This window comes from Mirounga angustirostris, unplaced genomic scaffold, assembly GCF_029215605.1.
Source record: "Mirounga angustirostris isolate CCGP_5_RB_7025 unplaced genomic scaffold, mMirAng1.0.hap1 SCAF_17, whole genome shotgun sequence".
NCBI classification, from domain to species: domain Eukaryota; kingdom Metazoa; phylum Chordata; class Mammalia; order Carnivora; family Phocidae; genus Mirounga; species Mirounga angustirostris.
The window spans coordinates 26,134,497-26,158,743 of NW_026991725.1; the positions used below are offsets into that span (position 1 = coordinate 26,134,497).

Here is a 24,247-nt window from a genome sequence, read left to right on the forward strand (position 1 = left end):
TAAGTTCCAGCCCAGAGGGCTCCCTCCTCCCTTTTGTTTTCCTTGACATTTCTCCTCCTCCTCCTTCTCCTCCTCCTCCTCTTCTTCTTTCTTCTTTCTTCTTTCTTCTTTCTTTCTTCTTTTTTAAACCTTATCTGCTCCTCCTCATCTGTGTTGATACCACATTGTGGAACACTCAAACTTCTCACATCTACTGTAACCTGAATGTGATTATCTGTCTCCAGCTGGATAGAGACACCTGAGGTGAACGCTTGAACCTTATAGTATTTTCATCATGCATGGAACAGAGCATGTCATCAGTGACTTTTTAAAAAAATACTTTCTAGGAATCACTTTTTAAATTTAAATGTTGTTTTGCAATTACATACTTATGCTCCCAAAATAAATTCTACAAAGTGAGGCATGTTTAAGGAAATCTTGCTATTTCTATTCCTTCCCTCCCCCACAGAGAATCATTTTTATAATGTAAGGTTTTCCCTCCCACTGCTATTTTAAATATAAGTGTGTTTGCATTTGCATAGTTGTATCTCCTTTGTTTCTTAGGTAAATGGTTGTACACTAGATACACTTTACTCCAATTTGCTTTGCTTCACCTAACAATTTATCCCAGAGTTATGTTATTTCACAGTAGTATAGTTCAGATATTCATTTCATTTTTAGCCACAAAATGTCCTATTCTGTTGCCGTAATATGATTTATTTAGCTAGCTCCCTATTGATGGACATTTGGGTTGTGTTCAGGCTTTCACTATTAAAAATAATACTGTGCACTTGAAAAGAAGTATCTTTTTTAACTTGGGGGTTGTGAATTTGATCCATATCTGCAAGATCTACCTTGCAGAGGGTCAGTGAAAGCAGACCCACTTTTCAGTGAAAACAATGGGTCCCCGTTTTCCCATGGAAGCAATTGACAGGAACTCAGGAATACCCTCTTATGTGGTTATGCAGTCTACAGTTTATCCCAGTTTCCACCAAACACATCATCTTATCAAGGGCATGCTTTACTCATCTAGGCTATCTACCTGTCCCTTGAATGCATGAGGATCTGAAACTCTCTATCAACAGAAAAAAATGAGACCTGACTGAGGTCCTGTTGCAAATAGAGTCGGAATCAGTGCATATTTGATTTGTTACATGGATGACATCAGTGTCATTGAGTACAAGCCTGAATACAAACTTGTAGACTGTGCTGAACAATACATTGCATAACTATGGTGGCTGGTGTGATGCATGAAACATGTATTGTGTTCTTTTTGCCTTTATATACCTATAGTCTTCCAAACGTCTACTTTTCACTCTCTTGTTTATTTTCCTAGGGCAGGTTCATAGTGTTAGGTGATTTGCCCATGAAATAAGGAGGCACGTAGGAAAGAATCAGGCAGTGAATAATGGAATCTGACTATTATTGAGAAGTGACAAGACCATGTGTGTATCCTGCAGGTGTAGGTCAAATACACTTGCCTACCAGCTGAAGACAAAATCTTAATGGAGCAACAATCACACTGAATTGTTAATGCAGGGAAGTAACTTTATTTTGGTACAAAAATATATCAGGTTACAGAAAAGGCCTATAAAAGGGAAGTTAGGAGAATGATTTCACCAATTGTCAGGTCGAAGGGTAAAATCTGTTACTGTATAAGTGCTCCATGCCATATCCATCTTCTTCAACAGCATGATTGGTTTCCTCAGTGGAATTAAGGCCCAATTCAGTTGAGCAACATCATTTCCACTCCATGTGTTCTAAAAGGAGGGTCTACAAATGTGGGGCAGAGGTAAACAGAGACGGTGGTCACAGGGCAGGGGGCTCAGCAGCAAGAGGAGGCACAGCACACGGGATGGGGGCAGGTGGAGATGACACAGGTGGGGCGATAGCAAGTGGTATGGCAGGAGACCCGGCCACAGACTGGGCGCAGGCAGCAGGAGGGGCAGCAGCAGGAGGGGCGGCAGCAGCTGGAGCCACAGCAGGAGGGGTGGCAGCAGCTAGAGATGCAGCGGGAGGGGTGGCAGCAGCTGGAACCACAGCAGGAGGGGCGGCAGCAGGAGGGGCGGCAGCAGCTGGAGCCACAGCAGGAGGGGCGGTAGCAGCTGGAACCACAGCAGGAGGGGTGGTAGCAGCTGGGGCGGCAGCAGGTGGTCTGGCAGCAGGTGGGGCGGCAGCAGCTAGAGATGCAGCAGCTGGGCCTGCAGCAGCTGGAGCCACAGCAGGAGGGGCGGCAGCAGCTGGACACACAGCAGCTGGGGCGGCAGCAAGTGGTCCTGCAACAGGTGGTCTGGCAGCAGCTGGGGCGACAGCAGGTCTCCTGGCCACAGCCCTGGTCAGAGCAGACGGAGCCACAACAGGAGTCGACCATGGTGTCAGAGGGTGGAGGTTCTGATATTAGCTTAGTGAATTTGAAAATCCCTCTGCTGCTTGTCCTCTTTTATACTCTGCTGAAGCTGCTATGTTCTTGTCCTGGACAATTTCCTAGTTTTCTTTTCCTAAAGAAATATTAGTCATTAAATTAGATCACTGTGTTTTTCTGGTTAAATATTTTCAAATGAAGAAAAATAAGATTTCCTTTTCCTGGTGTGTTAAGATTTCCAATCTGGTCATTCTCAAAATTGTCTTTTCTATTTTCTTGTTTGTCAAAAGGGCCTATCACATGGGTTCAGTCACTGATGTTTACCTGTGATCTGTGTATCACTCCATGATATTGTTTGGACAAATTATTCACATGATGCCAAGGTCTCTTTTGATGTCAAAAGAGAGGTAGAATTATAGTAGGGAATAGAAAAAAGTTCATCTTTATGAGTTACCTGTATGCTATGAGGAAGACAGACCCTATTTGTGAGTCACAAATACTCGTTAGAGAATAGACTCTGGCTGTTTCAAAGTATGTGCTAAGTATTATTTCCTGTGTTCAATTTGAAACTGTTAGCAACAACTCATTGTATGTAAATATTAAAAGGTATTTATTTGGGGCCTCTTTGAAGGGATTCTCACTGGTCCAGTATGGAACAGCTTGAACAGCAAAATGAATAGTGGTAGTAATGGATTTTAACCCATTAAAAAAAAGAACTCATGAGTCCATATTGAGACTAATTAAAGAAATGAAAAAGATGAGAAAGTTATCCATGGTAGTAGAATGTCAACTAATAAATGTAGAAGGAAAAACTGAGTCACAAAATCACCGTTTACAACCCTCATAATAAAACTCGATTCAGGTAAATATCATCAATGGATGCTACAGCTAATAGGTGAAAGTTTGTTGAGGGACAGGATATTTGCACACCTTTAAAATATTTCCTCATCAGGGGGCACCTGGGTGGTGGCTCAGTCGTTAAGTGTCTGCCTTCAGCTCAGGTCATGATCCTGGGGTCCTGGGATCGGGCTCCCTGTTCAGCAGGAAGCCTGCTTCTCTCTGTCCCTCTGCCACTCCCCCTGGTTGTGCTCTCTTTCTGTCTCTCTCTCTCTCTGACAAATGAATAAATAAAATCTTTTAAAAAATAAAATATTTCCTCATCAGTTATTTATTAATGTCTAAGGGAAAAATGCTAACTTTACTGTGGAGAAACTTGAGAAAAAAACCTTAACTAGTGTTAGCATCATTAATAATAGGACCAACGGATATGTGTCTCTCTAAGTCACACACTGAAAGGACACATCACCTATGTAGTATTCCTGTCAAAATGCACCACCCAAATCAAATCATGAGGGATTCAGACAAATCCATACTAAGGAATATTCTACGTAATGATTTCTCTTTAAAAATGTCAGAATTGGGCGCCTGGGTGGCTCAGTTGGTTAAGCAACTGCCTTCGGCTCGGGTCATGATCCCAGGGTCCTGGGATCAAGCCCCGCATCGGGCTCCCTGCTCGGCGGGAAGCCTGCTTCTCCCTCTCCCACTCCCCCTGCTTGTGTTCCTGCTCTCGCTGTCTCTGTCTCTGTCAAATAAATAAATAAAATCTTGAAAAAAAAAAAAGTCAGAATCATCAAATATAAAGACAAACCAAGGAAGTGTTTCAGATTTAAGGAGACTAAAGAGACACAATATCTAAATGCAATTCATGAATGTGGGTAAAAATTTCTCTATAGGATATTCTTGGTACAACTGGCAGCATGCAGATATTAAATGTATATTAAGGGATAGTAATGTATCAACATTTAATTGATATGTGTACTCTGGTTATGCAAGAAAATGTCCTTAGTCTTAGGATTTTAAGTTTATATATTTAAATCTTTGTGTCTATATCATATCTACCTACCTACCTACCTATAGCTGTCTATTGGAAAGAAAAAAATGTGGCAAAATGTTGAATCTAGATGAAAGCTATATGGTATAAAGGGGGTCTTCATATTACTATTCTGTAAGTTTGACATTTTTTTCAAAGGTTAGGATTGAAAGAATCTTTTTCTTCAGTGTTAGTATATTAAGAGGGAGTAATTAGTATCTTTTGGGAGAAATACTAATATATAACAAATTTTACTTTATAGGAGCTTCTGTAATAACCTTTTTTTATATTTCTAACTAGTGCAATAAATCTTTCATTTTCTTGGGACCTTGGAAATATAGGACTCTTGGTAACATTGCTGATTGATTATACAAGCAAATAGAAATGCTTGAAAAGTATTTTAATTACATGGCTGAATTTGAAAAAAGAAAAGAAAAATTCTCATTTTCCAGAAATGAAAAGAGAACTCAAACTGTAAACAGTAGTTGATGTCCTAGGGCCTATGGAATTTGTTGGTATCTAGTTATAGGCTTTCAGAATCGGAGGTTGGTAGTTAATACCCAGGCAGGTGCAAGAAATGGGACCTCAAGCTGTCACAATGCAGGATCCAAGAAGGGAGAACTCTTCCTAGAGTTTGCACGTCTAACGTGGCACCTTGTAAGATGGGGACAAGAAAACCGTATCTGCCCACAAGGGATTTTACATGGTAATCAAGGCTCCTGCGAGCATCTCAGCCACAGCAACACTAGCAAGCTTTCTAATTTATACTATATGCATACTGAAGGAATCTTTGAGATTTGTGCAAAGTGTTACAAAACAGTGAATGTCCTTGGAATCATCAGAAACAAAAGCAAAAATCGTAGCACAAAGAAATAACTGTTATAAAAGAATATATAAGAATATATATAGAATATTAAAGAACTCAAAATAAAAAAGCACTAACCACAAGGAAAAGAAACCACACATAGGCTGAATGGGATGTCCACAGGGGAAAATGTTCTAAAATACTCAAGAGCATAATCCACCATGAATAGCATAGTAGGTACAAGAAAAGAAAATATAACCTCAAGAATTGAGATAATTGAAAATTCTGAAGACTGTAAATAAATTGGAGTTCAAAGAGGCTCTTTAATCTTTGGCTTGATGTTTCCATCACTTTTGTTAAATTGTCCATCAGGTATCTCTTTGTTTATAGCTTCTTCCCTGTTGTCTTTTCCTGGGACTCAAGTTTATGTGTATGTTTGATCTTTCACTTTGTTCCATGTGTATCTCATGCTCTTGTCTGTATTTTTTTTTAAACTTTTTCCTCTTTGTATTTTAATGTGGATATTTTCTACTTCCAATGTGTTCTTTCTCTCTTCTGTCCAATCTGCTAAACCCCTTTATTGAGTTCTGAATTTCAGGATTTGAGTTTTTCAGTTCTAGGATTTTCACTAGACTTCTGTTTTCATTTTTGTTTTTACATATTCTGATTCTCTGATGAAATTTGCCATTTCTCATCTATTACTTTAAACATATTAATCATAGTTATTTTAAGGTTAGTTGTAATACTTTACATGGATCATCTCTGAATCTATTTCTACTGTCTTTTCCTTGGTCCTAGTAATTTGGACCTTTTTTCTTCCGGCATATCTGTTTTTAATTGAATACCAGACATTATATGTGAAAAACTAGAGAGGCTTGAGGTGATTTTATCTTCCACCTTAAAGGATTTAATTTTCTTCTTAGACTCTGGGACCCTTAATCCTGCCTGCATAGAATAATTCCCAGTGCTTAAAATCAATTGTTCTCTTAATTTTCTCCAGTTCTTATAGTCATCCTCATTGAGAGCTACTTCATCATTGCTGGATGTGGAATTTTGCCCTTTGACTTTTTTCAAGTTGCCACTCTCTTTTGGACGGTGTGCCCTATTACTTGCCTTTCCTCTGACTATTCCTTTCTAGTGCCTGTGCTTGCTTTTGTTCTTCCTTCAGCTTTCCCATAGTTCAGGTCATAGATGTCTGCTCTGTAGATAACTTCCTATGACCCAGGAAACCACCTGCAGGCCCGCAGCATTAAAACCCATTTTAGATTTGTAAGCCCCTCTCTCACATACTGTAGTTGGCAGCCTCTACGATGACTGCTGGTGATCCCTGCCTCCTGGTACTCATGTCCTTGTGTGATCCCCTCCCCTTGAGTGTGAGCTAGACATGGTGATTCATTTGGAAAATAATGGAATACAGCAGTACTGAGAATATGTCACTCTCAAGATTAGGTTATTATAAGCTTGTGGCTTCCATCTTGGATTTTCTTGCTACTTTTCTCACTTTTTTAGATTACTTGCTCTGGGGAGAGCCAGGTGGCATGTTGCATGAACAGCCCACATGGTGAGGAACTGAAGCCTCCTGCCAGCAGCCATGTGAGTGAGCTTGGAAGTGGATTTTTCTGCCCTTATACAAATGCAGCTCTGGTCAACAGACTTGCAGGCAATCTCAGGAGAGAGCCAGACTTGCCACTTCTGGATTGCTAACCCTCAGAAAGTATGTGAGATAATAAATGTTTGTTGTTTAAGCTGCCAAATTTGGGGATAACTTGTTACACAACAAGTGTAGATAACTAATATACATACCAGTTCCATGTGTGTGAAATTCTTCTGGATTTTCCATAAAGACAATCATATTATCTACAAATAATGACAGGGTGTTTTTTGTTGTTATTGTTGTTTTCTTTCCAATTCTTCCACTTACATTCTTTTTCTTTAAATTTTTCTTTATTGTGAAAAAGTACTGATAGAGCCCCTCCCCCTCAAAAAAAACAAAAACAAAAAACAAACAAAAGTTTTTATGCTCAAGCCAACTGAAGGTGCAACTCATTCTCATCTACAATCTCAGATCTATTAGGAGTTCTGTGCCTTGAGTGGGGTTGAAAAATAATGTCCCTAGGCAAGTAAAATTAATTTATGGAGTTAAACACAATCATGAGTCAGTCCCACTATATTACTTATTAGCTCTGCAACTCTCAGAGTATGCATTTATTACAAAGCTTGCTAAATGTTTCTCCTGCTTTCACTAGCATGAATTCATCAGAAATTTATTTGTACCTTTTTTTAAAAAAAATTTTTATTGTTAATCACCATACATTACATCATTAGTTTTTGATGTAGTGTTCCATGATTCATTGTTTGTGCATAACACCCAGTGCTCTATGCAAAACGTGCTCTGTTTAATACCCATCACCAGGCTAACCCATCCTCCCACCCCCCTCCTGTCTAGAACCTTCAGTTTGTTTTTCAGAGTCCATTGTCTCTCATGGTTCGTCTCCCCTTCCGATTCCTCCCCCCCTTCATTCTTCCCTTCCTGCTATCTTCTTTTTTTTTTCCTTAACATATATTGCATTATTTGTTTCAGAGGTACACATCTGTGATTCAGCAGTCTTGCACAATTCACAGCACTCACCATAGCACATACTCTCCCCAGTATCTATCACCCAGTCACCCCATCCCTCCCATGCCACCCCCCACTCCAGCGACCCTCAGTTTGTTTCCTGAGATTAAGAATTCCTCATATCAGTGAGGTCATACATGTCCTTCTCTGATTGACTTATTTCACTCAGCATAATACCCTCCAGTTCCATCCACATCGTTGCAAATGGCAAGATTTCATTCCTTTTGATGGCTGCATAATATTCCATTGTATATATATACCATATCTTCTTTATCCATTCATCTGTCGATGGACATCTTGGCTCTTTCCACAGTTTGGCTAGGTGGACATTGCTGCTATAAACATCGGGGTGCACATACCCCTTTGGATCCCTACATTTGTATCTTTGGGGTAAATACCCAGTAGTGCAGTTGCTGGATCATATGGTAGCTCTATTTTCAACTTTCTGAGGAACCTCCATACCGTTTTCCAGAGTGGCTGCACCAGCTTGCATTCCCACCAACAGTGTAAGAGGGTTCCCCTTTCTCCGCATCCCCGCCAACATCTGTCGTTTCCTGACTTGTTAATTTTAGCCATTCTGACTGGTGTGAGGTGGTATCTCATTGAGGTTTTGATTTGGATTTCCCTGATGCCGAGCGATATTGAGCACTTTTTCATGTGTCTGTTGGCCATTTGGATGTCTTCTTTGGAGAAATGTCTGTTCATGTCTTCTGCCCATTTCTTGATTGGATTCTTTGTTCTTTGGGTGTTGAGTTTGATGAGTTCTTTATAGATTTTGGATACTAGCCCTTTATCTGATATGTCATTTGCAAATATCTTCTCCCATTCTGTCGGCTGTCTTTTGGTTTTGTTGACTGTTTCTTTTGCTTTGCAAAAGCTTTTTATCTTGATGAAGTCCCAAGAGTTCATTTTTGCCCTTGCTTCCCTTGCCTTTGGCGATGTTTCTAGGAAGAAGTTGCTGTGGCTGAGGTCGAAGAGGTTGCTGCCTGTGTTCTCCTTTAGGATTTGGATGGACTCCTGTCTCACATTGAGGTCTTTCAACCATTTGGAGTCTGTTTTTATGTGTGGTGTAAGGAAATGGTCCAGTTTCATTCTTCTGCATGTGGCTATCCAATTTTCCCAACACCATTTGTTGAAGAGACTGTCTTTTTGCCATTGGACGTTCTTTCCTGCTTTGTCGAAGATGAGTTGACCATAAAGTTGAGGGTCCATTTCTGGGCTCTCTATTCTGTTCCATTGATCTATGTGTCTGTTTTTGTGCCAGTACCATACTGTCTTGATGATGACAGCTTTGTAATAGAGCTGGAAGTCCGGAATTGTGATGACGCCAGCTTTGCTTTTCTTTTTCAACATTCCTCTGGCTATGCGGGGTCTTTTCTGGTTCCATACAAATTTTAGGATGATTTTTCCATTTCTTTGAAAAAAGTGGATGGTATTTTGATGGGGATTGCATTGAATGTGTAGATTGCTCTCGGTAGCATTGACATCTTCACAATATTTGTTCTTCCAATCCATGAACATGGAACATTTTTCCATTTCTTTGTGTTTTCCTCAATTTCTTTCATGAGTATTTTATAGTTTTCTGAATATAGATCCTTTGCCTCTTTGGTTAGATTTATTCCTAAGTATCTTATGGTTTTAGGTGCAATTGTAAATGGGATTGACTCCTTAATTTCTCTTTTTTCTGTCTTGTTATTGGTGTTTAGGAATGCCACTGATTTCTGTGCATTGATTTTATATCCTGCCACTTTACTGAATTCCTGTATGAGTTCTAGCAGTTTTGGGGTGGAGTCTTTTGGGTTTTCCACAGAAAGTATCATATTATCTGCAAAGAGTGAGAGTTTGACTTCTTCTTTGCTGATTTGGATGCCTTTGATTTCTTTTTGTTGTCTGATTCCTGTGGCTAGGACTTCTAATATTATGTTGAATAGCAGTTATTTGTACCTTTTTTTACTGGGATAGAGTCCATAGGGATTTGGGAATATTCTGGGCTTACTGAGAACAAAACAAGTGCATTGATTGGTTTCTTGTCAGTCCCACACTCTTCATAAAATTTGTTGAAAAAGTCCTCCTAAACATGGGTATAAGAACACAACCCAGAAAAGTTCTTAAGATAGGGAAATATTAAAATTTGAGTACTTTCCATTTTATGCTATTCTCCACACTCAGGGAGATTGATTTTCCCAAAAGATCATTATTTTGTTGTTAATAGTTGGAGATGAAGTTAGAGAAAGCTGAGAGGATAATAAATTAGATTACACAGGAGAAGGGTAGACCATAAGGAGGAACCCCTGGTTTCCTAAGAAAACCTGACAAGGGAAGAACAATGGAGATGGGAGGAAGAGAGAGGGAAGGAACAGAGGGATGAGACATCTATGAGGAGTAGAATTGTAGGGCAAAGTAGGCTCTCAGAAATATTTTTTTTTTTAAGATTTTATTTATTTATTTGAGACAGAGAGAATGAGAGACAGAGAGCACGAGAGGGAGGAGGGTCAGAGGGAGAAGCAGACTCCCTGCTGAGCAGGGAGCCCGATGCGGGACTCGATCCCGGGACTCCAGGATCATGACCTGAGCCGAAGGCAGTCGCTCAACCGACTGAGCCACCCAGGCGCCCGGCTCTCAGAAATATTGAAGAAAGGCTTGCTGTGGCATATAACCCTTCTCCTGCATGCCCCTAAATTTTTTACATAAAAATCTTTATGATTCATCAGTGCTTTTGGACATTCTGTATATTGTTATTTCTGGATTGGTTAGTTTGTTTTTTAATGTCAGACTCCCCACGTTGGGATTTTCCTGAGGGTGAGAGCCAGGACTAGAAAGCCTGATTCAGTGGCATGTTGGCTATAATTCCCCCAGGAAATGAGGATAATCACAGCAAAGCAGCAGACACAAGAACATTGTATTTCTAGGCCAGGAAAGTGCAGCTTTATTCAGGAGCAACAACAAGATACAGAAATCTTCCTGTAAAAGGAAATACAGACTTTTGGATCTGAGGCTATGACAGCAGTGCCCCTGCGGGCCCTGAAGGAGTTTGGGACAGAGTGACTTGACACCTAGAAGTCAAAAGGTCAGATGTAGAATTTGGGCAATTCTAGTAATTTCTTGCTATGAATACCACCTAATTTCATACTCTGGGTCCACTTGGGGACAAGGTCAACAAAGGTGAGAGAGTTTGGCCTGAGGCTGGGATGTGGACACACAGTTGTTGGAAATGGCCACCCCTAAGGCATCCGTATAGTGTATAGAGTCTGCTGCTGGATGAAACCAGTGAAGGGGAGAAGGTGGACTCAGGGAAAGGTCTCAGTAGCAAGAGGAGGCACAGCACATAGGATGGGGGCAGGTGGAGATGACACAGGTGGGGCGATAACAAGTGGTGTGGCAGGAGACCTGACCACAGACTGGGCGCAGGCAGCAGGAGGGGCAGCAGCAGGAGGGGCGGCAGCAGCTGGAGCCACAGCAGCTGGAACCACAGCAGGAGGGGCGGCAGCAGCTAGAGATGCAGCAGGAGGGGTGGCAGCAGCTGGAGCCACAGCAGCTGGAGCCATAGCAGGAGGGGCGGCAGCAGCTAGAAATGCAGCAGGAGGGGCGGCAGCAGCTGGAGCCACAGCAGGAGGGGCGGCAGCAGCTGGACACACAGCAGCTAGGGCGGCAGCAGGTGGTCCTGCAGCAGGTGGTCTGGCAGCAACTGGGGCGGCAGCAGCTGGATCCACAGCAGGAGGGGCAGCAGCAGGTCTCCTGGCAGAGGCCGTGGCCGCAGCCCTGGTCAGAGCAGACGGAGCCACAAGAGGAACTAACCATTGTGTCAGAGGGTGGAAGTTGTGGGTGTTTCCAAGAGACTGAGGGTCTTGAGTTAGGAGGTCTCCTTGCCACATGGCCCCTTTTATACCCTGCTGAGGGACTTCTGTGATTATGAAAAGACTATTTCCTTTTTTTTGTTTATATTGACTACAAATGCAATTAGTAAATTAGGTCATTATATTTTTCTAGTAAAAACTCCCAATGTATGAAAATAGTTATTTCCCTTTTCTCAAGTTCCCCAGGGTTCTCATGTGAATCACTTCTTATTTCTTTGTTTGCATTGTCACAAGACTTTAATCTCTGGGTATCATGTGACACAGGTGGGTCCCTGTCTCTTCTCTGTTATTCACCTTGACATGATTTTGGGAGAGCTTCTGATGGAGAAGCATCTCTAGTGGAAAATTTATATTTCAATAGATGGAATGCTGGTAGGAAAAAAGGAAGTAAGCTCCTTCTTTTTGACTGTAAGAAGTGAGGAGACTTATGATTAATTGTGTATATTGTGGTGGTCTTTGGGTTAATGAAATTCCTACAGCATTCCAGGCTGTGTTATTTCTCATCACTCTGATGTACTTTGAAACAGCAGCAACTCAGGGTTTTTAAATAGCAAAGAGTCATCTGGGATTGATCGGTGTTGATCTTCAGAAATGTCTTCTGGGTTGGGCTAAAGTAATTGGGCTGATAATTTTTGATCTGTCTTTTGAAATGTCAAAATATGCCATGATTATACTTTACGGCCATTTTTATTAAAAATTTTTCAAATATTTTAACCTAAAATGTCTGTCAGTTTTTGTGGTATCATATATGTTTAAGATTTTCTTAGGAACATTAAGGGAAATATAAATGGTATTTATGATCTTACCTATACTTTCATAGTAATGACATCCATAAAGAGTTTTATAATCAAGGTCAGATCTGGTCATGTTCCTAAGTAAGAGGTATTCTTCAATGCCACCGGTATTCAGGGGAAAAAAAATTCAAGGAAAGAGCAAGTTACATTCACGATAGTCCCTCTTCCTGCAGTCTTTTGTGAGCTCAACGTTCTCCTAGTTATCTTTTCCCATTGAGTTCAAATGCCACCTTCCTCCTATATCTTCCTTGGCATGGCACAAAAGTAAAGTCTTTTCTCTATGGCACTTCCGTTGTGCTTTATACATGCATGGGTTCCACCATATCATTTTCTATCAGAAATGCATTTATGTATCTGGCTCCCTCTGGAATATAAACTCCATTAGGGCAAGGAATATGCTTTATCCATCTTTGTATCCCCAGGGCTGAAATAGACTGATTTTTGATAAAGGAGATCTCTGTTTAATGACTGTAGATGTTGTCTCAGCCATCAGAGAAGACACATTGACCTTTGTTGTTCAAGAGAAAGGACAGTAGTTGAGATTGGGCATAACTCTGGCCTGTGATGATGAAAGGGAAATGTATGGAAGGTTAAGAAGTAGTGAGAGATAAATTGAGATTGCTAGAATGAGGGAGAGATTGTGTATAGCCTTAAATTTCAGGAGAAATGGTGGGATCTTTTAAAAGCTATTAAGCAGGAATGTAATATATACATGCCATATATAATTGACTTTAATGTTTTGATTTGCCTTTAGAAATGCCAAAATACACTTGGCTTTCTGGGGAGAGACACTATTTAAAGGTTGAAGTGGAGCAAGGTGAGATATGTGCTCATAGCCTCAGGTGATGTTAATGAGCATAACAGAGTTACTTCAAAGAAAGAATCAGCAAAGGCTTGAACCAAATTGAATATAGAGGAATAAGGAAGGTTTTTTATAAAATTTATAAAACATACCGCATCTGTTTTTTATGTATTTTATAGCTCTCCATGTATATAACGTATGCCCTTTCCTCCTAAAAGCCAGTAATTTAAAGTTTTACGGGATAAATAAATCAGAAAGCATTTATGTGCTAAAAAAAAGAACTGAAGCCATTTAGAGATAAGGAAGAGATCATCAACATGATTATGCACTAAATATGCCTATTCTTTTCAGGAGCCTATGCAAAATGAAAACACAATGGATTATGGAATTCCTGTCCTTCTTCCTTCTGAAGGCTCTGAGTGCTGCCTGCTCAGCACTTTGCTGGACGCTGCAATAACACAACAACCAACACATGATGCAGTTGTTCCAGTGCTTTCCACAGATGAGCACATTTGCCAGTCCCAACAACCCAATGCAGCAAGTTTCACTATAATCTCCCCTTTACAGATGAGGAAACTGAGGCAAAGGGAGAATTAAAACCAATAAATAGGAAGCAGTGATTTGTTTCCAGCCAACTGAGCATTGGAGTCCACATTTTTAAGCACTATATACCCTGCCTCTCTGCAAAGTCAGATGGGAAAGAAATTGTCTTTATCCTCATGTTGCTCTAGGTTAATAATGCATCCTGAATTATTAACACATAAGTAAGCATGAAACTTACATAGAGTCTTTAGAAACCCCACTGTCAGCAAATGTCTATGGACATGTATTCTGGGGGATTTCAAATTCCTTTTCATGGGCCCAAGAGCCCCCTGATGTTCACTATTCATAAAAATATTTTTCTATTTCTTTTTTTTTTTAAAGATTTTATTTATTTATTTGACAGAGAGAGGGAGACAGAGTGAGAGGGAACACAAGCAGGGGGAGTGGGAGAGGGAGAAGCAGCCTTCCCGTGGAGCGGGGAGCCTGACGTGGGGCTCAAACCCAGGACCTTGGGATCATGACCTGAGCCGAAGGCAGATGCTTAACGACTGAGCCACCCAGGTACCCCTCTATTTCTTTTTGGAATTAGCTGTGACCATTGTGTATTTTTCTTAAATAATTCAAACTAAAATCTGTAGTCCCTTCCAGATGATGTTATTTATATTATAATAAAGGAGAACGTGTAATACTTAAACAATTCCCTTGGAATTTACCTCTATACCCCAAATATGCTTGCTGATTATGCAATTCTTCTCTTAGAAAGTAGAGAAAGTGCATACCCACTAAAGCTGCCTCAAACGAGGTAGCTGAATTATGATGTGATGCCACTATGGTGCCTACCATTCTCCCCATGGGGCTGGAAAACTTTTCCCCATCCCCAAGTCTTCCCACTGTTTGGATCAGTCCTCTGGCCATAACCACTGAGCTGGGCTGTGGGTTGCAGCTCTGCGTCTACCCCTCTATCCATATGAGATTTGGCAACACCAGCATTGCTAAGACATGAAAAGAAAACAATCTCCTTTAGAAGGAGTGTAGGAATAGTTTAAATGTTGCTTACCATTGCCTTGGATAGGGAAGAAGTGGAGGGTAAAAACAAAACAAAAAACTAGTTTCTGGTGAAATGCTTTTGTATTTTGCATCTTTTATATTTTAAAATTTAATTTAAACATTTTGAATATCATTTTTTCACATGTATTCCTCCCACCTTTCTTAACAGTCACCTAGGGTCCCCCCTCGAAGGCAGCCAGAACTTCCAGGTTTTTTTACTCATTCTGAAGATATTTAATACATAAGAAACAAATAAGAATATTTATTCATTTCTTTCATTTATACAAATGGTAGTACATCAGTCATGGTCCTCCTGCTTTGCTTTTTCACATGAAGCATTCAGATAGTATATATATACCACTTTGCCATTCTTTTTCCGCTGTTGGATATTTAGTTTGCTTTTAGTCTTTTGAGATTACATACAATGCTGCAATGAATAAGTCTGTTCATACATAATTTCACATGTGTGAGTGTTTTCTGTAGAATAAATTCCTATGGAAATAGAATAGCTGGATCAAGGAGTATACATTTGTTTATAATATTTATTAGATAATGCCAGCTTCACCTTCAATAGAGATTGTACCAATTTACACATCTATCAGCGATGTGTGAATGTTTTGTCTTTCCCCATTTGTATTAATGCAATGATACGCAGGATACACAAATACATAGATACATATATAGAGATACATATTTATGTATGTAGACACCTGTCTATCATTAATCTTGGTCAATATGATAGGTGAAAAAGTTTCTCTAGGTGACTTTTTTTTCTTTTTCAAATTTTTATTTAAATTCTAGTTAGTTAATATATAGTGTAATATTTGTTTCAAGAGTAGAATTTAGTGATTCATCACTTAATATAACACCCATTGCTCATTAAAAGTGCCTTCCTAGGGTATTATGCTGAGCGAAATAAGTCAATCAGAGAAAGACATGTATCATATGACCTCACTGATATGAGGAATTCTTAATCTCAGGAAACAAACTGAGGGTTGCTGGAGTGGTGGGGGGTGGGAGGGATGGGTGGCTGGGTGATAGACATTGGGGAGGGTATGTGCTATGGTGAGCGCTGTGAAGTGTGCAAGACTGTTGAATCACAGATCTGTACCTCTGAAGCAAATAATACATTATATGTTAAAAAAAAAGAAGAAGAAGAAGAAGATAGCAGGAGGGGAAGAATGATGGCGGGGGAAGTTGGAGGGGGAGAGGAACCATGAGAGACTATGGACTCTGAAAAACAAACTGAGGGTTCTAGAGGGGAGGGGGGTGGGGGGATGGGTTAGCCTGGTGATGGGTATTAAAGAGGGCATGTTCTGCATGGAGCACTGGGTGTTATATGCAAACAATGAATCATGGAACACTACATCAAAAACTAATGATGTAATGTATGGTGATTAACATAACATAAAAAAAAGTGCCCTCCTAAATACCCATCACCTATTTAGCCCATCCCCCACAACCTCCCCTCTCTATGTGATTTTAATTTCATTTTCCTTATTTTAAGTGAGATTGAGCAGCTCTTCAGATGTTTCAGGCTATTAGTATATCCTTTTCTATAAGAAAAAATTATAGAAAATTTTCTATATTGCCTGTAATTTATGTTTTTCTACTGAGTTTAGCCTTTATACATTGCTTTTTGCAGGAACTCTTTATATGAAGCATAAAAGGCTAAAAATTAGCCTTTTTATATAATACGAATTTCAAATATTTTTCCTAGTTTGTCTTTCTTCTTTGACTTTGCTTATGTGGTTTTTGCCATGCAGATGTTTACTTTTGATATAGTCAAATTTATTAATTTTTTATGGCTTCTGGGTTGGTGTCATACTTTGAAAGTCCTTTCCAGTTGTAATTTTGCATAAACACTGTTTCATAATTTCTTCTGTTCAAAGTTTCATGTTTTATATTTTCAAGTATTTAATCCATCGGGATTACAAGATGTGAGGTTTAAATGTTTTTAAGTTTGTTATGACCATAAGCTAACACCATTTACTAAGCAATATATCTTTTCCCCCTACTGATTTAAGATGCCACCTTTTCATATACTAAATTTCTTTATGTATTTGAGTCTGTTTCTGGACTTGCTTTTTCAAATTCATTGATGATTTTTCACACATGAATGCCACAATTATCAATGTGTAGTATTAACTTGCTCTCAATGGTTATCAAGTCCAAGTCAGCATCACTACATTATGACAATATGCTAGTGAACTCAAACATCCATGTAGCCAAACAGTAAATCTATACTTGGTTCTCTGCCATGAGGATGTAAATTGCACCTGGCAGAACCTGAAGCTGGCATGGAAAAGAATGCAGTAGGCAAGTCTGGGATGGCATAACAGTCTGGCTAGGCTTGTTGTGCCTCCTATAAAGTTCTAATATATTAGTTACAACTGAAGCAACTGGAGGAAAGAGCTGTTTAATCACCAGGAGTCTGCTGTTAACCTCCAGGAACTGTCTTCCCATACACTGGCCAGATAGGACTGTTAAAAGGGTTTGTGGGGATTACAAGGCTCCCTTCAGCTATCTCCTTCATCAGAACAGTCATTTCTTGTTGCTCTTCTGGAATTCAGTTTTGTTTAGAGTTTACTACCTAGGAGGGTTTGAGCAATTCCAGTGGTACATATTTAACACGGCCAAATAAAACTGGATGAAGGGCAGACTTAGTCCATGCTCTATTCACTTAAAATCGTCCCAACTCTGTGTTCAGGTAAAGTCAATGGGACCAAAGCCACACTTTCCCATTCATAATTGTTTCTACCTTGGTTTCCTCTGCCACACTATCTCTGGTATCACTTTTGGATCTTTTAGAGCACTGTAACTCTCTCTAATGGAAATTAATGTACATTGAGTGCCTGTATGTAGTAATTCTAAGAAGTCTGGCATGCTGCCCTTTGACTACTTCACTCAAATCCTTGCAGAGGTCTTCAGGCATAGGGTAACTGCTCCTTGCTATTATGAGCCCTGGGTATTGAGCTATTCCTTATTGCTTTCCCTAAGCTCTGTCTACACCTTTGTAAATAGTCCTTTTATTACACAGATTCAGAGTGTTATCTTGTTCCTGCTGTGACCCAGTTCTCGTTATAAAAACAGGAAATTATAAGCCTCAGATACTTCAATACTGAAAAAAGCAGTATAAAACCTACATTCTTTGATTCAGCTCTAGCTAATAAAGCATAACATTAAAATGAGAGCCTGCATCCTATAATTACTAGTTATCAAGGAGGAACATAAGGGAGGATAAAAGATTTGTTAATTCTAGTGTGTGAATAAACAGGGCTGTATTCTGTAGAACATTTCAGAATTAGTTGGAAAGGTGAAGCTGAAAATGTCTACCGGACATTTCTAGGATATGCTAAGAATATGATACCCAACTTGTGTTGGGGTGAGCCCCATTTTATATCAACTCTTATCTGGTTTGTCTCTTATACCTTATAACTTTTTTTTAATTTTAGAAATAATAACCCTTAATTACACTTGTTAAAGTTTTGGGAAATATAACACAGCTAATAGATAAAACTGATGTATGCACAATTTGAATTTAAAATGTTTTCACTATACTTCAGATTATGAACCAAAATTTATAGACCCTTATATTTATATAAACATGATATTATCATATATATTGTGGCACATTTTCTCAACTACGGAGGATCATTATTACCTGAGTCTGGATGCTGAGAAAACTGTCTCAAAGAAATACCCTGTGCATATTCTCTTAATTAAAACCAGGCAAGGTGATAAAAGCCCAAAGTGAAAAAAAAATCATCAAGAAGATGAGAAACTTCAGTAACATGAGAGTTTTCATAAGACTGAAAAAATATAGACTTTCAGTCTAGAAATACTAAAATTTTAAACATTCTATTAATGAAAAGTTTTAAAATATTTATGGAAAGGTTGCCATGGACTTCATAGATTTCCAGAAATCTGGATTTAGAAGGTATACTTCATATTCTAAAAGAGAGTTTTTATGCTTAGAGAGAAAAGGGGGAAGGAAGGTAGAGGAGGGAAGGAAGGAGGAGAGAGTACTTGAGCTAAGTAGAACACCCAATATTTGCACAACCAATAATGGAACATACTGGAAGTAGAAATATAGTCAAGTGAAATTTAGATGACTTTATGATGTTCAGCTCACTAGTGTTTTTAAAAGGGACATTTGAGACATATACTAAAACTTAATTTTGAGTTACAGAGGACAGTAAAACAATTTTGCAACCTTTCTTTGTTTTATCAAAGACAATACTATGCTAAGATAGTATTCTAGTCCGGGGTAGTGTTTCAAGAAAAATAACCAAAAAAAGAGATATTTATTGAGAGCTTACATTACATGCCCCACCCTGTGCCAACTATATTGCATGGATTATGTCTTTGGACCTTTGAGGAACATGGTGTATTGTCCCCATTTCTCAGAGAAACCAAACTGAGGCTTGGAGAGGTTAAGCAATTTTGACCATGTCATACAATGAATGCCTAGTAGAGTCTTGTAAGTAACTGCTCTTGAACATGTTCTCCTGCATTTAAAGCAAGATGTACTTTGGTGTGAGGTGATACATAAAGACACACGCATATACACACATGCACATGGTAAATCATTAACAAACTGGGAGATTTTAATATCCGTAGAAATGGCTGTTTATTTAGGACATATGAAAACAATGTCATGTAAGATCATCAGAGTCGTGTATACATAGGATGAAGATATTGCTGGCCTGAAAATAGATGCATTTGGGCGGGGGTTAAAAATCATTTGACAGTTGTTTTAATCTGTCACTTGCTAGAACGGAATGCCAACGCTGAATGCCAATAAGAAGATGAGTTGGCGGATAAGACTCCATTCACCAGTCACTGGCTGGCGCTAACGCATTATGTGAGAATTTGAAGACATTAATATGTCACAAAAATTATACGCAGAGAGACTCAGCAGCAGGAAGAAGCACAGTACATGGGAAGGGGGCAGGTGGAGATGACACAGGTGGGGTAATAGCAAGTGGTGTGGCAGGAGACCCGGCCACAGACTGGGCGCAGGCAGCAGGAGGGGCAGCAACAGGAGGGGCGGCAGCAGCTGGAGCCACAACAGGAGGGGCGGCAACAGCTAGAGATGCAGCAGGAGGGGCGCCAGCAGCTGGAGCCACAGCAGGTGGGGCTACAGCAGGAGGGGCGGCAGCAGGTGGTCCTGCAGCAGGTGGTCTGGCAGCAGGTGGGGCGGCAGCAACTAGAGATGCAGCAGCTGGGCCTGCAGCAGCTGGAGCCACAGCAGCTGGGACCACAGCAGGAGGGGCGGCAGCAGCTGGACACGCAGCAGCTGGGGCGGCAGCAGGTGGTCCTGCAGCAGGTGGTCTGGCAGCAGCTGGGGTGGCAGCAGGTCTCCTGGCCACAGCCCTGGTCAGAGCAGACGGAGCCACAACAGGAGTTGACCATGGTGTCAGAGGGTGGAGGTTCTGGGTGGGTTTCCAGGAAAGCGAAGGTCTTGAGTTTGGAAGGCTCCTTGGGCCATGGCCTCTATATACTGCCCGACCAGGGTGATTTGTCCACACGTCTTCCTTGTTGTTGTTTACCGAATATTTAAGTAATTGTCAGAGACACAATAGTGTTTGTCTATGTAATGGTGTAAACTCATGGGAAACACATTTTCTTTTCTAGATGTGATACATTCCATCTGGTCTGCTTTTCCTCCTGACTCATACCCACCGGCATCTTCTGGACCACTCTCTCCTCCTCTTCCTCCGCAGAGGGCCGTTATGTGATAGGTGGCATTTGCAATTACATTTCTTCCTCTCCCCTCCTGTATCCCCTAGCAGGATGGGATCAGGGCCAACATATCTCTGGTCGTGCATTTCTTCCAATGATCAGCGGGGAGGAAATCCCACGTGCATAAGTGTGGCATGTGGGAAGTGGCATGAGACAAGAGGAAGAGGCCCTGTTTCATAGGTCATTGTTGAGCAATGAGGAAGGGGACCACTGTCTATGTGTGTGTGATGTTGCTGACCTCTGCCACTGGAATGGGTTTTCTTGGGCGTTTCTGTCTTTGGATCACGTTGTCTACCCTAAAACCGTGGCAGGCCATTCATTATCTGTATGGTTCCGGTCACTGCCCTGATTCGTAGTTCATTAAGTGTTAACTTTGCCGTCACATATTTTTGTGTTGCATTTCTCTGGGTGGTCTTTAGACTCCGAAAAACTTAGCCTCATTTTTATTCTTATCTCCTCCTTGATTAAAAATACTCTTCAACGGAGCAAAAAGCAAATGCTCAGAAGGTGCCTCTCCACAGAATTTATCTGCAGAGCTGGGAAATCTATAGCACATGTTTTTTGGGGGGATCCATTTGAAATGTGAGTGGATCTTAGTCAATGTAACTTCATATAGTTACTATTTCTCCGTCTTCCCCACTTAGTGATAGTCCAACTTTAGCATGCCGCAGGTCATCCAAAGGGCCTATTAAGTATGTCGGGACAAATGCTACAGGTTCTGATTACACAGGGAGCCTGAGGTCTGGCATTGCTAACGAGTACCCAGATGCTCTTGATGCTGAAGGCCCAGGGGCCACACTTTAGAGACCTACTCCTTTCTTCTGTTCATTCATGCTTTGAGGAAGTGCCTCTATCAAGTTCCTCCCTGTTCCTTTTCGATTACAGAAAGCATCCCTGCATCCCCCACTGCCCCCCCCATACACACATACAAACAACTGCAATATACTATGTAAAGAAACATCAAAAGAGCTCATAGTAGTGTAATTTAACCAAAAGAAATGTGTTTAAGGCGAATTAGCCACGATGAGAATTTGGTAAAGACGTAGGTTTATTCATAAGTAAATAATTTAGTCACGTTTTCTTGTTTACATTTGATGATTGATTTTATAGTTTGGGTGGAATTTACACACATTGAAATTGAAAAAATCCTACGGGTAGTCCTCCATAGTGACAAATTTTGATACACAGAAGCCCATCCGTGTAATCCCCACATCTATCAAGATAGAACATTTCCATTATACCAGAGAGTCCCCACTCGTCCCTTAGTAAAGTGCGCCATAGCCATGGTGGCAATTGCTGCTTCATTATGTTTTCTTTTACCATAGATCTCTTTTGATCTAGAACATCAGACAGACTCTACATCTATGTCTGTGTCGTGTGTGTGTGTGTGCGTGTGTACCCTATTCATACAGCATATGGAATTTCTCTTTGGTTTGGCGCCATTAACTTGGCTTCTGCCTGTAAGGATCACTAATGTTGATGCATATATCACTAGTTCAATCAGTGCTGTACTACTGAAGTACCAAGTCTTATTTTAACTGTTAGCATTAAATTTCAAGGTAGGGTGACCATCCATTCCTTAAGCTAACCTTTCCTTTTGAATCTTAAATAGAGTATGCATTTCAGTGCACCCTAAATTTTTAAAAATTCTTTCAGATGATGAAAAATGCACATAACTGAAAAGCATATCAACTCTATAAGCATAAGATAAAACATAGTTATGGAGCAAATATTTGCATACCCAAAGCTTGAGTCAAGAAATAGAACATTGTTGCGCCCAAGAAGGCTCTCGATATGATATGTCTTTTCTTGAGCACAATCCTTTTTCCACCCTACAGATGATTACCGTGCTGATTTTTCAAGTAACCTTTTCATTTATTTTCCTTAGGGTTTTATTAGCTAGGTATGCATGCCTAAAGTATATAGTTTTGTTTTATGTGTTTCTGATTCTTTTAAAGGGAAGTCTTCCCAGGACTGTGTTTTGCTTCTTTCACTCAATATTATGTAAGAGTTCTGGTAGGCAGCCTCCAAGATGGCCTTCAAGTTGCTTTCCACCTCTTGGTGTTCATGGTCTCATCTATCTCCATCCCCTCGAGTCACTTGCTTCTAAACCATGGCAGGTGGCAACATCAAGGGGTTGTGTTACAAAAGACTGTGACTTTCATCTTAAAGCCAACCCTTTCTCTCTCTCTCACTGGCTTTGATGAAGCCAGGTACGATGTGGGAGGGATCCTCGCAGCAGAGAACTGAGCACAATCTCGATTTAGCGGCCAGGAAGGAAGCAAGGTCCTCACTCTCGTGGTCCGCAAGGAACTGAATCCTGCCAGTGAGCACGTAAGTGAAGTGAGCAGTGGCTTCTTCCCCAGTCGAGACCTCACCTGAGAGCAGTGCAGTGCCAGGCAGTGCCTTGCGTGCAACCCTGTGAAATAGAAACTAAGCTAAGAAATGAGTGTTGCTTTAGGCTGCTGAATGTTGAGGTAATATTGCATAAGAGTGGATGACCACTACGGATGTATCTAGGACCACAGCACACACGGGTGAGAAAGGGGGAATTGAAAAGTGCAGAGAAGTAGAAGTGCTAAAATAGATGTAGTCATAAAGCCAGAAAGCCCAAGCCGCCTATGTTCCCTAGGAGAGATCTGGGGGCACTCTGTTTACGAAGATGTTAAGGAATCATCAAGTACCAGTGTCAGCAGGGTCACTGAGATAGTAGTGCCTATTCTCTGTAGTCAGAGGTTGTGTTGGGATTGCTGTGTCCGCGGGAATATGCTCCCTAGGAATAACGGGGATGATCATATCCCTGAGTGGCAGAGTCCAGGTGGCAGCATTTAACTCTACGAAGTAATGTGGTTATGATTATGTGATGGGCAACAAGATTGGAATGACAAGGGGGCAGAATGATGTGGAACCCTCAGGGACCTTACGGTATGGATAATAGAGCATGGTGTCCCTCTTAATAGGATATAGGCATCCGGGGGGCACCTGGCTGGCTCAGTCGGTTAAGCATCTGCCTTCGGCTCAGGTCATGGTCCCAGAGTGCCAGGATCGAGCCCCATGTTGGGCTCCGTGCTCAGTGGGGAGTCTGCTTCTCCCTCACCCCACCCGTACTCGGTCTCTCTGCCCACCCCCCTATAATCAATCAATCAATAATAAATAAGCAAAAAAGTAAATAAGGAAATCAGGATATAGACAGCCAAATAGGGTGCACCTTTGTGTGTGTGTGTGTGTGTGTGTGCATGTGCGTGCGTGTGCCCGCCCACATGCACTGGTGTATTTAAAAGAGCTTAAGAATATAAACACAAAGGCTGAGGTCATTGATCCCAATGGAAGGTCGTGATCCCTGACACAGTTTGTAGACCTCAGGCTGTTCTCAGACCCATTAACCCATCAATGGAGAGACCAGTGTTCTTGGATGAAGGATCACAGCAAGTGTATATCACAGAATTTCCTTAGTCCTTGCCCCAAAATCTATAGCCATTGACCCAGGGGAAGCTGGAATACTCCTACGTTGGCAGGCTGTTGTACATGGGATCTGAGTTGAACGGACTGCAGGATATCCAGAGTCTTTCATGGCCCTTGTTTGAATACATTGATCTGGAGGTTGGAGTGAAAGGAGAAGTTTCCCCATGATCTTCATCACGGTGATCCATTTGGGGGAATTTGTGCCTCCCTCTACCATAATTGTTGGCTGTGTGCATCTAGGGGTCATGGCTGTAAGAGACGAAAGCTAGTTCGAGGGGGACATGGTAAAATTCTGATTGGTATTAAAACTCTGGCTGCCCCCTTATCCCGTTGGGTTTCTAGTGCCATGAAATCATCAAGCAAA

The 24,247-nt window shown here is 40.8% G+C and overlaps 3 protein-coding genes across 3 annotated transcripts; all 3 read right to left on the reverse strand.

The window, feature by feature from the left end:
• Positions 1-1,804: 1,804 nt before the first annotated feature.
• Positions 1,805-2,350, reverse strand: LOC123841070 (keratin-associated protein 4-6-like). The gene has a single exon (XM_045870756.1). It carries the CDS (start codon positions 2,348-2,350, stop codon positions 1,805-1,807), a length of 546 nt encoding a protein of 181 aa, XP_045726712.1.
• An 8,583-nt stretch (positions 2,351-10,933) lies between these two features.
• LOC123842014 (keratin-associated protein 4-7-like) lies at positions 10,934-11,431 on the reverse strand. Its single transcript, XM_045871452.2, has one exon. It carries the CDS (start codon positions 11,429-11,431, stop codon positions 10,934-10,936), a length of 498 nt encoding a protein of 165 aa, XP_045727408.2.
• An 8,159-nt stretch (positions 11,432-19,590) lies between these two features.
• On the reverse strand, positions 19,591-20,091 carry LOC123842288 (keratin-associated protein 4-12-like). Its single transcript, XM_045871653.1, has one exon. It carries the CDS (start codon positions 20,089-20,091, stop codon positions 19,591-19,593), a length of 501 nt encoding a protein of 166 aa, XP_045727609.1.
• Between the last annotated feature and the right edge of the window lie 4,156 nt (positions 20,092-24,247).

Coding starts and splice junctions, on each gene's coding strand:
- LOC123842014 (XM_045871452.2), bottom strand. CDS start 11,431: ATGGTTAGTTCCTCTTGTGGCTCCGTCTGCTCTGACCAGGGCTGCGGC.
- LOC123841070 (XM_045870756.1), bottom strand. CDS start 2,350: ATGGTCGACTCCTGTTGTGGCTCCGTCTGCTCTGACCAGGGCTGTGGC.
- LOC123842288 (XM_045871653.1), bottom strand. CDS start 20,091: ATGGTCAACTCCTGTTGTGGCTCCGTCTGCTCTGACCAGGGCTGTGGC.